General features: G+C 36.0%; 3 protein-coding genes across 7 annotated transcripts; 2 read left to right on the forward strand and 1 right to left on the reverse strand.

Annotated features, from left to right (window-relative positions):
* The first annotated feature begins 74 nt into the window (after window positions 1–74).
* On the forward strand, window positions 75–2324 carry AIP3 (ABI3-interacting protein 3). Its single transcript, XM_011089075.2, has 3 exons — window positions 75–234; window positions 326–442; window positions 1922–2324. The coding sequence occupies exons 1-3, from the start codon at window positions 226–228 to the stop codon at window positions 2180–2182; spliced, it is 387 nt and encodes a 128-aa protein (XP_011087377.1). The 5' UTR covers window positions 75–225; the 3' UTR covers window positions 2183–2324.
* A 2447-nt stretch (window positions 2325–4771) lies between these two features.
* On the forward strand, window positions 4772–6914 carry LOC105168886 (uncharacterized). The gene is made up of 3 exons (XM_011089076.3): window positions 4772–5117; window positions 5344–5419; window positions 5527–6914. The coding sequence occupies exons 1-3, from the start codon at window positions 5088–5090 to the stop codon at window positions 6723–6725; spliced, it is 1305 nt and encodes a 434-aa protein (XP_011087378.1). The 5' UTR covers window positions 4772–5087; the 3' UTR covers window positions 6726–6914.
* A 1515-nt stretch (window positions 6915–8429) lies between these two features.
* Window positions 8430–11925, reverse strand: LOC105168887 (increased DNA methylation 2). 5 transcript variants are annotated; one of them, XM_011089077.3, is made up of 3 exons: window positions 11765–11925; window positions 9433–10395; window positions 8430–8938 (listed from the first exon to the last, which is right to left on the reverse strand). In XM_011089077.3, exons 2-3 carry the CDS (start codon window positions 10385–10387, stop codon window positions 8688–8690), a joined length of 1206 nt encoding a protein of 401 aa, XP_011087379.1. In that variant the 5' UTR covers window positions 10388–10395; window positions 11765–11925; the 3' UTR covers window positions 8430–8687. The 5 variants fall into 5 exon arrangements, with proteins under 5 accessions (XP_011087379.1, XP_011087381.1, XP_011087380.1 ...); XM_011089079.3 differs by lacking the exon at window positions 11765–11925 and adding an exon at window positions 11566–11758; XM_011089078.3 differs by lacking the exon at window positions 11765–11925 and adding an exon at window positions 11541–11758.
* Between the last annotated feature and the right edge of the window lie 4352 nt (window positions 11926–16277).

Consider the following 16277-nt stretch of genomic DNA (forward strand, 5'->3'; position numbering starts at 1 on the left):
ATCATGGGACTTTTTGTCCATTCACTTATTCTACCGTACCAAAATGTAATTTTGCAAAAAAGAAAAAGAGAGGACTTCTCCGTAATTAGAACTTTAGGGTATAGCTACTGAAAATTTTGCAATTCATCCGTTGTTTTGGTGAAAAATTTCGACCAGCCTCCATTTCGATTCAGTGGATCACTTACCCTTCTGATTTTCCCAACTCCTCCTCGAATTCGTGCAACGATGCAGCAGGTGAGCGAAAATGGTACAGGCATACGTACTACCGAATCAAAATGCAGTTATGCTTTCATTAGTGATTTAACTTTGCTTTCTGAAAATAAAGGCCGGATCATCCGGGTCAGAGGCTGAGGTGACGTGGGAAGATCAGCAGAATATCAATAAATTTGGCAGATTGAACAATCGGCTTCACGAATTAGACGATGAAATCAAGATGGCCAAGGTACTTCCTTGTTTGGATCTTTCCTTTTCCACTTTCTGCATTTGGAGTTGGAACTATTATTTTCTCTTTATTGTTGAGAGCTTTTCAGTTATTTGTAATGGGTTTTTGGAAGATAAGAATTTTCGTGGTTTTGTAGGATTTTCTGTTATGGCAGGCGGAGCCCGCCGTACTTATTTGCTGAAGTTGGTGACTTGATATTGTGTGAAGCAATTAGGGGAAGTTGTGGTAGTAGTAGATTTAAATCAAATAGTTGAAGACTTGGTAATTTTTGAAAATGAACTGACTTGTCTGTGCCGATGATTGAATTTAAAACGTAACTCAGCTCAATTACCTGAAGAAATTAATGAATCATACAGGTGTTGCATAGATGAGGTCTTACTGTGAATATGATAAGTTGGTCTGTGTTGCACGAGTTACAAGTAGAAGATTGCAGACAAGTGTCTGTGCAATGGAAAGAGGTTTTTGTTCTTGGAGTATTGGATTTATTGAGCTATGGAGGAGGCCAGGCGTTATTGGTTAAAGTTCAGTCTTGAACATTTATGTGTTTGTGTTTACGATGTCCCTGAGATAGAAATCAGATCAGAATAAGCTACTGAGTGAACGATCAAAGATGTGATAAGCTGGGGTTGGCTTCTTTGGGTTAGGGCATGATATATTGTAGGACTTTTAAAATGAATTGGATAGTTCAGCTGGTAAATGGCTTCTTTATACATTTTCTGACCTTCGGCTAATTGGAGGGGTATTGAAAGACGAGATACGAACTTAGCACTGCAAAGTGTTAATTGCAAAATTGATGTGACTGTACCACTTCTATAATTTTCTGGGACTTTGTTTGCTTTCTGGTAACTGTGAAACAAACTGGATATTGTCTCTGTTAAAAAGACATAGTAAGGTGCAAAGCAAATTAGCCAGGCTGATTGAAGCAAATCGATCTGCTTGGTCACCCATGAGCATAAAAATGCCAATGCGTATTGAAGGAGTTGAGGATATACAGGAACTATTGATTTTTAGATCTGAGGTGCAATAGAATTTTGTAGTGCAGAGGTTTATATTATGTGCTTTTCTTGCTCGAAAATTGATTAAAGGCTGAGAATCAGTTTTGTCAACAGTATGTTGAGAAATATGAGTGGCTCAAGTATTCACTGCTGGAGCAGATATACAATTTTCTTGCACCACCTGTTCTTTTCCTATCTTTTTTCTCTTAGACGTAGATATGTGTTAAGAAGTTCTTAATCTTGTTGCATGTATAAGCAAAGATGCTTTTATCAAAGCTTCTCAATGGTAGCATTCAGGTTGTTATTGCTTTTCACATCTTGTTTGAAGTGGCTCCATCAGTGGAGATGCACTAGAAATACTTCGGTATACTGCTTTCATCAAATTATCTGATGACTAATAACATCAGGTTCAGATTTGCATCTTGTTCGATCTCTAAACCTGTGTTTCTCTTGTTAATGCTACCAAAAAAAAATGTTTGATCAGGAAAAAAATGAAAGTCTTGAGGATGCAAGCAATGAGTTGATTCTTACCGATGAAGATGTTGTGCGCTTCCAAATTGGTGAGGTCTTTGCTCATGTGCCCAAAGAAGAAGTGGAGAGCAGGATTGAAGAGATGAAAGAGGTAACAAGCAAGAATGTGGAGAAACTAGAGGAGGAGAAGGAATTAATACTCGCACAGATGGCGGAGCTGAAGAAGATTTTGTATGGAAAATTTAAGGATTCTATCAATCTTGAGGAGGATTAGATATTTTGTTGTGTTCAGCTAAGTTTTGTTGTTACGATTGGTTACTCGGTTTGCTTCAGTAAGTACTCATCTCTTAAAATTGTGACTATCAGTTGTCTTTCATCCACTTTTCTTCTAATCCTCTAATTTGAACTTTGACGTATCTGGGTTTTATTGGACAAAAAGATTTAGACAAAAGTTGTAAAGGTGACAGTTCTATTATGCACTATTGTCCTTAAAAGTACATGTTGGGGGAGGAGAAATCGCATTCTTCGTCCCGTAATTAAAAAACCACAGCCAGCGATCTGTTTGTTATTTGACGGAAGAGGTCCATGTGCGTTATCCTCAAGCCTGAAAAATTAATGGAAGAGGTCCCTGTGCGTTATCCTCCAGCCTGAAAAATTAATGGCCATGTTGCTTAGTACACGGCATTTTCCGCCACATAACTAACAGAAGGTTGCCTGAGGATCAAAAGTAAGACTATTCTTAAACTTTTAGGATTAAAAGTGATAATTTTCTAATTAATGGGACCAAATATGGAACAACAAATACAATTTCCCCTCTTGGGAGATGTTGGTCTCCAATCACTGGTTTAAATTAAAGGTACTTTTGAACAAAAACTTCTGTTTAGAAGATGAAGTCTTGGGATGTCTTAAAAAAAAATATGAAGCTTCTTATTTTGGGATAGTTGGAGTGATACTTTGATGCATCAAAATTATGAAATGTCTCTCATCAGTCTGTAATGAGTTTCAGCAGTACATTTAATTATAGGTAGGATGATAACTAGTTATTAGCAATTGCTCGTCTATCTATCTATCTATTTTATTATAAAAGTGCTTATATTTTTTTGAATTTTGCCTAAGTTAAAATATTCCTACTGACTTTTCATATGGTAAGAACTTCTTTAGCAATTAAGTGAATTGAAATTGTAGTAAGCTTCTAAAACATCTATTTATATTTATATCTAGAAATCCCTAATTTTTTATGGCTAATTAAATGTTGGTTAATTACATTAAGAATATTTATTATTTTTTACTGTACGTTAACACATCATATAAACTAACAGACAGAATACACTTTATGTGTGTGCAAAGTAGGGGTAAGAATTTAGCCAATAGGAGTGCTTAGAACAATTATTCCAACAATAAATCTTGACAGTGGAAGGTTCCCTTTTCAGTATCAGGCAAAATTTGGTGTTGTCTGTTGCATATTTTAAGATTCTTTGATGAACCAAGAATAAAAGATCAGACACAACAAAAATTCAATTATAAGAAAACCTTTTGAAATTAACTTTTTGTGCTGTCATGTTTGTCAATATCTACCAAGAAATGATTCTCTCTCCAATCAAAACAAAACACCAACTAATGAGATAAACAAAACACCCGGTACCCGCCCGGGACATCGAGGGTCCTAATTTTTAGAACCCATTACCCGTCTCGACTAATATTTTTTGGACTCGGACCCGTCCCATCAGGGATGGATCTTGATGGGTACGGGTCTAATTGCCACCCCTAACGTCACATTTATCTTTGTTGTTAGTTCTTGGATAAGATTTGTGCTATCTAAGTGGCAAATGAGACTCCACTCTCCCATATCCCACTTGTCTCTTTGAGAGTGATTCTTTGAAATCTGAAGCAAAAATTCCAGCTTCTTCCCAGACAACAACATCCAAGCTGAATTCTCGTTGCCTGAGCCATCACGCTGGAAATCCTGAAACGCCCTCATTCATGATAGTGACCCACAAGAGCCAGAACAACACAAAGCGTGCTCAAGAACACAACAACAAACTCAGAAGCTAGGATCTTGAGGAAGGTCAAACACAAGCCAATTGGAATGGCAACCTCCGCCAATGAACTGGCTTAAAGCCAATTCCAACATTGCCCTATAGCACTGCAAGCTTAATTGGGATTTTAGACATATTCCTAGACTTTGTAATTCATTTGCTCATGATATCTCCAAATGAGCCCATAATACAAACTGGGACGGCCCAGTCCCACCCCCTTTTTCTACTATCATATGTATTTTACGACAATGGTTCAACAATCCCGAAACATTACTTTTTTATATTAATGAATACTTTACCAAATAACAAAAAAAAAAAAAATTGAACCAAAGTGTGATTGTAGCACTTACATGAACATTTATTAAATTATGAGAATTAGAGCTATGATTTCATATGGATCATAGTTTTGTAATGAATGATGCCAAATCCAAATCAAACGAAAGTGTGGAATGAAGGTGGTGGAATAAGAGGGCACATTATCCCATAGCCATGGATGGAGGCAGCCCAGCTTCCATTCTGGCTGCTGTTATTGCATTTAATGACAGGAAAGCAACCTCACATCTGTTGTAGATAGCATGTGTGGTGGTGTAATGGGAAACAGATAAAGAAGAAAGCAACAGTATTATAATTATTAATAAGATATTTTAGATGTGTGTCAGTGGTCAACCAATCACACCACTCACTGACATCGCTGCTGTACAGAACAACAGTACAGATATTATTAAGCCGACATGCTTTTTTGTCCTTTATTGGGATGCTGACCCCTGTCTTCTCTACTCTCTACCCTACTTTACTTCCATCATTTTCTTACTATTTCATCTTATACAAGCATAAACTCACACGGACAACATTACCAACATATGAAAACGGATGAATTTTAGATATTTTATCTGAAATAGAGAGGTATGAACACAAGGCAGGAAACGATAAGAATGCGTTTCAAAATGAGGCAACCGCCTTCCACCTTCCTATCTTAGCTTTTCCCTAGTTAAATATATATTATCACACCAGCTCTACAGCTGCTGCATTTCTTTCAATTCTTTCTAGCTCCTTGTTGAGAGTCGGCTATTAGTTTTCTCTTTGGAAATTCATCTTTTGGGCCAAGTTCTCCTTTCATTTCTTCCCGAGCTTTTTGAAACCAGAATGAACAAGCAAGATATGTTGAAGATTCAGGTACTTTGTTCTGTTCTGTGCATGAATCCATGGAATTGGAGCAGCTGAATTCTTAAATTTCATGTATAAGTTGAAATAATATCTGTTGCTGAGTTGCTTTCACATGTGAATTAGAAATACTTTTATGGTTACGTGTACTGTCGTGAAGTTATTTTGTTGAAATTATGTTCTGTTGAATTTAGGTTAATTTTTGTGTTTTTTTCTTGGGTTGGAATTATAATTGCAGACATGTGTTCTGAGAGTGAATATACACTGTGATGGGTGTAAGCATAAGGTCAAAAAGAAGCTGCAGAAGATTGAGGGTAAGCTGTAAGCAGTGTTTTTTTTTTTTTGGCCGGTCTCGGGGTGATTTATTGTATGTTTTGCTGAGTTATTGTTGGTTGCACTCTCTGTATTTGATGAAAAGCAGGGGTTTACAAAGTGAGTATAGATGTGGAGCAAGGGAAAGTGACTGTGTCTGGAAATGTTGATCCAGCCACCCTTATCAAGAAACTTGAAAAGGCAGGGAAGCACGCCGAGCTTTGGGGGGGACAGAAGGGCCCAATTTCGATAATGAAGGATATCCAGATTCACAACTTCAAGGGTGGGAAAGATAGCAAAACTGAGAAGGGTGGGTTTCAGGCTCCTCAGCTGAAGAAAGATATGAGGTTTTTAGGTAAAGACCAACAATCTGTCAAGTTCAGCTCGCCTCCTAAGGAGGAAGATGATGATTTCAGCGACTTTGATGAGGATGAGGAGGATGAGTTTGATGAAGGTTTTGGTGCTCTCCAACCACCTAGCAAGGTGGCACCTGTTGCTGATCGTGGTGGTCATGGACCCCTAGCTAATAAAGCAACTTCACATGTCCATTTGAAGGGCAATGATGGTGCTAATAATGGTGGGAATGGGAAGAAAGCTGGTCCATTTAATGCATTTCTTAAAGGCGTGCTGGGAAAAGCCGGTGGCAGAACTGTAGGGAAGAGTCGCAATAAGGCTGGAAATCAAGATGAGGGTGGGAAATATAGAGGGAAAGATGGCGGGTTGGAACCCAGAGAAGGTAAGATGGGTGCAAAGGATGGCGCCCATAAAACTGGTGGTGGGGATGGAAAAACTAATGTGAGCTGGAATAAGAAAAAGGGAGACTTTATGGTTGGTGGGGATGGAAAAACTAATGAGAGCGGGAATAAGAAAAGGGGGGACTTTATGGTTGGTGGGAATGGAAAAACCAATGGGAGCTGGAATAACAAATTGGGAGAGAATGTTGATGGAGGTCCAAAACTGGACGTCAAACAGCAAAAATTCAATGAGATAAACGCAGATTATAACGGTGGAGGTGGTATAAATACAGGTCTAATGGGCCCCATGGGGAATTTTCCGGCAGTGCAAGGGCTACCAGCAGCGTCTGCTGTGAACGCTGGCCATTTCCAACGGAACCCTTACAACCAGCAATACATGGCGCAGATGATGATGATGAATCGACAACACGGGCACGGGCAAGGGCAAGATCCCTCCCATCTTTCAATGTACATGCAACCTCAGCCTACCATGAGTTATGGTCCACCACCAGTGACTGATCAATATGCTCATATTTTCAGTGATGAGAATACTAGCAGCTGCAGTGTCATGTAAATTTCAGGAGTATGCTGTTTCTTTTTTATACTCTGGTTGTTGATTTTGTTAAGCCTTTGCTATGATTCACCAACAACACAGAGTTATAGTTTGCTTTAGGTACCTCTTTCTCAAGTTTGGGCCAGACCCAGTTAGTTCTTACACGGAGTGATATTATATTTGTTATGCAGTCAATTACTTTTCTTATCATTTGACTCGTATTTTGACGGTACTAATTGTCTTCTGACAAAATCTTATTTAGTTATGACGGCGTACATATATCATGGCTTCAGAATTTGCAATCAGAACAAGCCATGATGTGATTGTTTTGTTAAGTACGTTTGACAATTTTTCCAATTTTAGCCATTTACGTATATTTTTCGTCCAATACTCAAAATATTTGTTGTATTCTTGCATATTTTTATTAATTGTTAGATGAAAAAATGCACATGAACATTAATATTTAGAATTTTTCTTAACGCGTGAAATGTAATATGAAAAGATTATATAAAAATGAAACTAAATTAAAAAAAAAATCCTAACATATAGAACCCAATAAAACGCGATTTTCCGTTAATATACTATATTAAATTTTTAAAGCTTGATTTTAATCATGTAAAATCTCGATCATTGATTTTTCTCTTAAATTTGGGCCCTTCTCAAACATGTAAATCAGATCCACTCATTATATTAATTAAAATAATTTAGAAATCATTTATCTGTATCATACAGAATTCCAATCATAGATCTACAGCAAATAAAATTGAATGATTCATATATTAAGGTGTAAACTTAACTTTATAGCCAAAAAGTGAAAAAAAAAATCTCATGAAGGGCGCGTGTGTCACACTGCCAGGATCGAGTGGGTATTTTGTCCTATTTTGACAAGTACAGCGGGAGCGTGGTCTGTTGCTTTCAGATATAATTTTTTTTTTACTAATAAAAAATTAAATAATAAAAAATTAAATAACTCCCAGAAGTCCCTCAAATTATGCTCATTTTTATATATTATTATTAGTTTATTTATTCTTTTTATTAATTTATTATCTCAACTTTATAAATTTATATTTTGACATATATAATCATTTTTCGATCTATTTTTCTATCAGAAAAACATGACGTGCACTTATTTGCCCTTATACCTACCCTAGACTTAACTGTGGAGATGGAGATTGCAAGTGCAGTTCTAATTTGATAAAGACCAAAAGAAACATTAAAAGCCATAAGGTCTACTTTACTAATTTTCTTTTTGAAATAGTAGAATGCAAATTATTCAGTTCATTTAATGTGAAAATAGACGGATAGCTATATTTAGAAACTCAAATACTTAAGCAAGGCCTATTATTGGTGGCAATGTTATTTGGAAAGGTGAACATAACTTTAAAAATCTTAGGAGCTTATTTTTGTTTTTGGAACAAACTCTCAGTGCTGTTTCCACATTAACTATTGCTGAATACTACCAGCATAAAACAATTTTGTGAAACTTTTTCCCTCCAATTTTTTTAAAAACATTAGTTTTGAATTGCTTAGGACAAGGTGCAATGATAGGACCCTGCAAAATCAAAGTGATACAATCAACAATGAGCTAGACATTGCCCTGGGCAAACCCAATGATTCGGGGAGAAGAATTTTCTATAAGACGTCTTGAGAACGAATTTTGAGTGTATGCGTGTGTATTGGGTGCATGAGTGAAAAAAAGAAAAGAAAAGAAAAAAGAGCTAAACATGGTTCAAGGATACATGGCAGTCTGTAGTGCCACATTTTTAGATCATAATATAAGGTACATCATGGGTGGTCCATATTAGGTTGGCGCAAGACTACAAAATTATGAGCCATGTTTGACAGCATATGCATCAGATGACAACCAAAAGCATGCCACAAAATGGTAATAGAACAGCTCTAAGTTACCTCGACGTAGTATGTTGAGTCAGATAGGATTGATCAAACACCAGCGAATGTGATACAGCATTAGTTTTTCCATGTCTAACTTCTATATCTTCTTGCTTTCAGTGCTATTCCCTCAAGAATCCCATCAGTGGCGAAGGTTCCATGAAACTCCTGAGGATCAACTGGACCAGGTAGCTTAAAGGAGATCGAGAAGGGACCTGGCGGACACAGATTCTGCGATTGCATTATGAATGCCTGGGAGTATTTCTCAACTGTGATTTCACCAGTCACTGTCACTCCTTTAATAATCACAGTGCCATCACTCTCAACCTCACAGCTAAAATCTCCTGTAATATATTGCGCAAACCCAGTGTTATTGAGTCTTGCTGAGCTAAAATCTAAAGTAATTACAATCGATATGTATCTTCAAGTAAGAGAATGAAAGGCAGAAAGATATTCTAGCTACAGGAAGAAAGGACAAAATTAAAATAGCAACACAAAGGTGAAAACAAATAGATCCACAAAATATTTTTCTAGATTAAAAACAGGCAAACTCATTTTGTGTTCAAGGAAAATTAGACAGGTTAATGGTCTTGATACTCTTAACCATGGGGACATAAACTAATACATCAGTCATAAGTTTAAGGATATGCATGAATGCAGTCGGGACAGGGCAGAGTAACAAGAATCAACAATTAACAAGAGAAACCCCCTGAGGAATAATAATATAGTAACAGAATCAAGAAATTAATTTTGATGAACCAACAAATGAAGTCAAACAACCAAACAACCGGGCATGTAACTTGGTGAGTTTAATTTTCTGAAGAAACTATAAACTTACTCTCATCCCTTCTCACTCCAGGAAGGGACACACGGAAAAGATAGGAATCCTCGGACTCTCCAACATCCATAAGTCCTAAAACTGGTCCCACATGGCCTCTTGCAGCACTTCCAGTCAGTGCAAATCCACATTTAACAGTAGCAACAAGGTTAGCCCACTCTTCCTTAGAAGGGCAAGAGGGAAGGAAAATTATTCCCTGATCGAGATCCTCGCCGTAACTACCAGTCATTTGTGCCAGTACTGGGGAATCATATGATAATGGACTAGCATTAAGTGGAGAACAACTAAAAGGCATTGTGCAATTAGATGGCTCATTACCATCAGGACATGTCTCACTGCAAGGAACATAATTGACACGTTGAACATTGACATGCTGAATTGTATCATGAAGCTTCGATGTTGTCTCTTGCACTTTAACATTATGTAACACTCTGCTATCCACAAATATGTGCTGCATTGCACTCTCCCTATCAAGACGAAAATCTTCCAACCCAGTGAGCCTCTTAAACCTTTCAATATCTCCTGGCTTAATGTAATCAATTTCTGGGTTATTAATGAAGACAATGTCATCAATAGTTTCTTGCTGATTTTTAAATTGAGAGCGTGGATGCAACTTGGAAGGAAAAAGATCATCAAACTGCAGGCATATTCTAGAACATTGAACTGAAATTGGAAGACTTCCATGAATATACTGGAGCAACAAATGTTGCTTCACAACAACAGATGGTTCTGCCTTCCTCAATATATAGTAATACACACTTTCCATTACCACTGTTTTTATGTGTGAGCCAGCCAAGTCATTGGCTTGGTACTCAGTGCAGCCTTCAGCATTTCTCTGCAAAGCAGACTTAAGGGGTCTTCCTTCCTTCAGATTAGGACCAAAATAGACTCCCATGATAAGGTAGAGAAGAAAATACTGATCGTCTGTCAACAGTGCACAGGACATACTTTCCATTTCTCAACCTGCACATGTAGGTTATTTAGTATTCACTACCAATAGAAATCATGCAGTCTTTTATCCCTTACCAAGATTCTCAGGCCTACTACATACAGGCAGAAAGATTTCATGCAATAAATGCCACGCGAAAATTTATAGCAAATTATCAGTAATCATAGACATGTCAGTCAAGATGATGAGTTAGACTTACGAGGAAGGACCGGCACATGCCCCTAATGTCTAATAACCCTTATTGGAAATGTTCTCATTGACTTTGATTAGCATTCTGACTAGCAAAACTCAGATAAAAGATTCTAAGGGGGAAAATAAGTCATTAACCAGCAAGTAAGATGAAAGACAAGATCTGTCACATGTATCATGCAAGCTTCATAATGTTTTGGCAGGACGAAGTTATGCAAGCTCTGCCTGTTGAATGCCTTCCACATCAGATCTTGCTTTCTTTCCCCAGAAAAACAAAGAACACTTAAGACACTCTATGATGTAAATCAAGAGTTTGGACATCAATGACTAAAACCCCAACTTGCTCAAAGACTACAGCATTTCGTTTGGTTCGCAAACCATCTGCTTGGGAAATTGTTAGAGAAAATTAATTCACATTCGATATTCAATCATCAATAGTGGAGAAAATTTGAGAGAATAGTGTCTTTAGTCTATCATACTAGAATAATCATTCGTGACATTTTTAAGTTCTAAGATACTATTGGAACAATCTTTCGATCTCAGAAAAGTGCTAATTTCCGGAGAAGGTTGAGAAAAAATTGAGATGGAAAGTAAGGTTGGGATGCTTGCGAAGTGATTTCACAAGAAAAATATTCCAAATTAAAAACACCTTCCCAATGCTTCCAATTTTCAGCTTAACGAAGAGTGAAAACGGCAACCGAGACTGGACAAAGTTTGCTTAATTTTAGTTTAGGGTCATCTCACTCGAAGGGAAAATTCTTAAATGGAACAAAAAGAAAACATCAAATGATCTGTAGCCCGGTAAAACACCAAATGATCTATATCACGCTACTGCTGCTTTCTTACCATATGATGTTTCCACAGCTACTGCATAACAAATTTTTCATGTAATTGCAGCCCAGCTAGTAAATATAAACAAATAAGAATTTCATGAATCTCAATGTACATGCATTGCAATCACGGAAGCTACCATCGCGATCTCACTGCTCACATACTAATGATCAAAATCAACCGCAATGCAACTTTCTCGAGCCTCGTGCACACACACCACAACATCAATCTCCAACCGCGTGATTATTATTCAACGACACCACCGTAAATTCATGAAATTATGAGTTAAAAAGACGCAGCTTGACTCAGAGAGCTAAACCCAGAAAGGAAACAGCATCTAGAAAAAGGAAAGAGCAAAATCACCAGATATGAGACAGATTTCAGGAAGAGCACCCAAGTGAAGACGAGTATCAGATTTCCAGTAAGAGAGCTGTAGAGATTAGAGAGAGAGAGTGAGAGAGAGAGTTGACGAGTGTTGAAAGTAGAGAAGCAATTCCATCATGCAGTGCCACGAGAGCCACTTTACTGCCTCACCAATTCTCTCATGTGAGATGAATTTAAATAATACAAAATTAATGTATTTTTCGTTTCATAATTTAAATTTAATATACTTTTAATTTTTATTATTTATAAAATTCTCAAAAATAATTTTATAACTTATAAAAAAAATTATTTTTTATCCTGACTCTAACTTTTATTAAAAAAATTGACTGCTATTGTTTTTTTAGAATGGAAGAAATTTGCAACTTTTACTTTATTTTTTCCGTCAATTTCCTAATAAAAGTTTATAAAAAAATTGAAAGTGCTAAATAAATAGGAATAAAAGTGTACATAATCTAAATTATGGGACAGAAAATAGCAATTACCCCTGAATTATATCATGTATATCAAGATTTCAATTATTAATACGTTATTAATAAGTGTAGCACGTTCTATGTATCTGTATAATTTTTAAAATCATTTTAAAGTAAAATATTTACAGAAATTGTATTATTTAATTTTTGTGGAGTAAAAGATACCTACATATATAAGCTTATAAGTTAATATAAATATTTAGAATTGTAAATAATTATTGATATTACATAATGTCGGAGAAATAAAAAAATGGATGAGGAAAAAAAAATAACTACCAATAAATAGTTATACAAGACCATTATAAATGAAAAGGTTAAAATAATTAATTAAATTTGAAATTTAATAAAAATAACAGACCTTAATTAGGAATGACAAGAAAAAAATGCTCTGTCTTAATAATAAAATATTTATAATATAATTTAATTATTCTACATTTATATCTACAAAAATATTTTGATCATTTTTTCATTCCATAAAATCAATTTAATTAGTTTACAGATTTTATCAACAAAATGTATTACATAACTTGTATTTTAGTTGTCGATGACTCTTAGCTTGAATTGTGAGGTGAAGGCTTTACAATTAAGAGGTTATAATTTCGAGTCCCACTGATATAGATATGTAGTCTACCATTTATAGTAGCGTTCTTTTTTATTATTATTATTTTAAATATATTTGTTAATTTAAAAATATTGATGTATTAAATTGATATTTGAGTTGTCATTAAGTCACAAGAGTTGCAAGTTTATGACTATTAATTGGATGAACTTAAGGGTTTACTCACTTAATTAGATAAACACATCTCCTGGCATTGATTAATTTAATATTTGAATTAATTTATGAGTTAATAAGATTAATGCATGGTGATGTGTACCAAGGTCCAGCAGTACCATACAAGTTGAATGATCTTTTGAGTATTTTAAGATCATTGAAGGACTAACTTGCAAAATATGATTATCACTCTTATATCAAAGTCCGTAAAGTATTTTGGAGAGATACACGCACTGTGGGTATGCTAATGGTTCGAGATGTACAGCAAAGGATTCTTAGTATAGAATTACCTACTGCTGTTAGCACTTGTACGCTTTATCGCTTATGACGGATTTCTTGGCCTTTCGAGGAAACCGCTTAGATTAAGCAAGATGTATTGTACTATTATACTTCTTTTACTTAATGAAATTTACCTTTATCGAAAAAAAAAAGTATTTTAGAAAGAAATAATATTGAAACACTGACTAAAAATGCAAGATCTAGGAAGTTTGATATCGAAATATGTAGAAATAGTGTAGAAAGTGATAAAGATAACAAAAGCTATGAATGGGAGTGCTGAAAATCGTGTGTAAAAGTTGAGAGTAAATGAAAAATGAATGGAAAGTTAGCTGAAAACTTGTTACCTCATTTGGCATACCAAAATCTCTACTTATAGGAATAAAATGAAAAAAATGGAAAGATGTTTGAAGGTGGTTAAGATATCCCTGAATTCATTGGGATGTTTTTTCATTGTGATGGGCTTTATCTAGTTGGTTGCCATATTATATAGGTCTCACGTTAGTAGGAATGAGACCGATCAAATCAACAAGAAAGTAAGCAAAAATCAAGAAAGTGCTTACATGTCATCTTCATTAGCAAGCTATAGCTGGAACATCAAATCATGTTGGCGTGTTTCGATGTGATGTGCATAATGTGACTAATGTATCCGTTGAGTTGGATGGACCATCAACGGGTTGGAATTGGGCTTGGATTGGTTGTTGTCGCGACAACAGGTTGATCGAAGGTAGTGCTTATAGCCTCTTGAGCTACTGGTGTTGGACTAATTGAGCCTAACTTCTTGTCCTAAATGGGTTGGACTTTGCTATTGGGCTCAAAAAAGGATACACTCCCCTCTCTCTAATAGCGGATTACTTGCATTAGACTGCAACAATAGAAACTTTGAGCGTTTGCTAATTCAAGCTCATAATTGTTCAAGAGAAAAGGTTTTTACCTTGGTATCGCCTCTGTTGTGCTGTCAGAGTGGTTATGCTATGATGAGGTAAGACGACAATCACCATTTTATGCTGTTCTGGTCGTGCTTGTGTTGATATTTTGATTAACCATGCTATGTTGTTATGATGGTGAACTGTGTTGTGTTGTTTTTCCGGTAGCTAAGTGGGTTCGAGCTCAAGTAAATAACAACAAATGCACCATACTAATGCATTGTCCACTAAATTAAAGTGGTTTTCATCAAAAAACTCATCAACCACCAGATTAAAGATTGAATAGGACAAACTTAGTTGCAGTTTAGAGGAACCTTAAAAGCACAAGACATATCACCCACTGTAGAAGCTAGTCCTCTTCATGGAGATGTTCCCTACTTTTCTTCTCAGACAGCTTCTTGCCCCTACCACTCGCGAATCATCCAAAGTACTGGCGTCGGAATCAGAGTCTGAATACGCCTTCCTGCCGCAGATCAGCAGAATCATCAAAAGAATCATCATCTGAATGATGGTGACTCCTCCTCCTCCTCCTCTTCTCCTTCCTACTCTTCCTTTTTCTTCGCCTACGCTTCAATTCCTGCAGTTTATACCTGAAATTTACCTAATTCAGAAAAGGACCTTCAAGGTAATCCAACTACCCATACTGCTCAAAAGTGATATGACATTAGAAAGTAAACCAAAATCCAAAATACTATGAATACATGGAATAGTTTACAAAAGCAATTAGCACTGGGTTAACTTTGTATTTCCTAATGCATTTCAACAAAAGCGTAAGCGACAAGAAATATAAATCACACAAGACGCCTCAACCTTTAACAAAGTTAGTATAAAAACTTATAATGGATTTTGATTATTTCATTAAACTTATCTCTCTTCCAAAAAGTTAAATCTAGTGTCTTCTTACAGTAAAGGAATTATCTTTCTAAAGAAGAGCCACAGGAACAACTGTGCCATTTACCAATTAACACCATAGATTCAACAAACTTATAAGCCTAATATCTAGATTTCTGCAATACCAAAACCGCATTACTAGGAAACTGTTACCACTCAAATATGTATGAAATTGCCCATAAGTATTTGAAGGCAAAAAAATAACAGAAAATTGGGTAGGTGAATGATTAGTTCTTTACCTGATAAACAATAAGCCACATGTAAGCACAAGCATGAGTCAAGCATCAGCTACAGCATATATAACTAATTAATTGTTCCTGAGCAAAAGGTCCATTCTTCCTCTTCCATGCAGGTACCCAAAAATCAAGTTGATGCTACAGAAACTACTATATGATTCAATGGTGAAAATTATAGAGACTGCTAATAGTAGGAAGGGAATCAAAATAACTAAACACACAAAACTCAGGGTTCAAAACTACAACATTTTGTAGTGGTAGCTGACAATCAATTTAAGAATTGGTTAGCAGATCATAACCACCCAAGACATTTATCAGATTTTATCAATCATCCACACATATTCTCACACTATATCTCCTCTAGTAAAGTAAATCAATCCAAGACCACTCTTGCTAACAAGATATATTGAAAGGGAAAAAGAAGAGGAACAATGCACTCTCTCATGTCCTGTTATTGCTCTTCATTTCAATAAAAATACTCTTTCATATCAGGTTAACAAAAATGAGAATACACATCTATGCAAGCACACAAAAATATTGTAAAGGACATAAATAGACCACAAAGACACACAATACCCGTAATGACCATAAATATTGCGAAACTATGTTGACATCCTGCACGAGAAAAAAGGTTGTGTAGATAGAAATGAATACTTAAAAATTAAAGGAGAATGACAAATGTAACAAGATGCAGATGACATTCGGTGACGCAGAAGATAAAAGCAACATCTCACTTCTTCTGTGTTCAAAATGGAAGTAAAACATGTTATACAGTGACACACACATACACACACGCACACCCCCCCCCCACACACACTCATATACACACTCACACACAATAAACACACACACCCCACACACACACTCATATACACACATACAAACACACACTCACCCGCACGCGCACACCCCACACACACA

Source organism: Sesamum indicum, linkage group LG8 (assembly GCF_026168435.1).
Source record: "Sesamum indicum cultivar Baizhima isolate 11 linkage group LG8, ASM2616843v1, whole genome shotgun sequence".
In the NCBI taxonomy this organism is placed as follows: Eukaryota; Viridiplantae; Streptophyta; class Magnoliopsida; order Lamiales; family Pedaliaceae; genus Sesamum; species Sesamum indicum.

Excerpts from the sequence above, each read along its gene's own strand:
- AIP3 (XM_011089075.2), top strand. Across the intron at positions 443-1,921 it reads ATGAAATCAAGATGGCCAAG|GAAAAAAATGAAAGTCTTGA; the intron begins GTACTTCCTTGT and ends ATGTTTGATCAG.
- LOC105168887 (XM_011089077.3), bottom strand. The coding sequence starts at position 10,387 with ATGGAAAGTATGTCCTGTGCACTGTTGACAGACGATCAGTATTTTCTT. Across the intron at positions 8,939-9,432 it reads TGGAGTGAGAAGGGATGAGA|GAGATTTTAGCTGTGAGGTT; the intron begins GTAAGTTTATAG and ends AATATATTACAG.
- LOC105168886 (XM_011089076.3), top strand. The coding sequence starts at position 5,088 with ATGAACAAGCAAGATATGTTGAAGATTCAG. Across the intron at positions 5,118-5,343 it reads AAGATATGTTGAAGATTCAG|ACATGTGTTCTGAGAGTGAA; the intron begins GTACTTTGTTCT and ends TTATAATTGCAG. Across the intron at positions 5,420-5,526 it reads GAAGCTGCAGAAGATTGAGG|GGGTTTACAAAGTGAGTATA; the intron begins GTAAGCTGTAAG and ends GATGAAAAGCAG.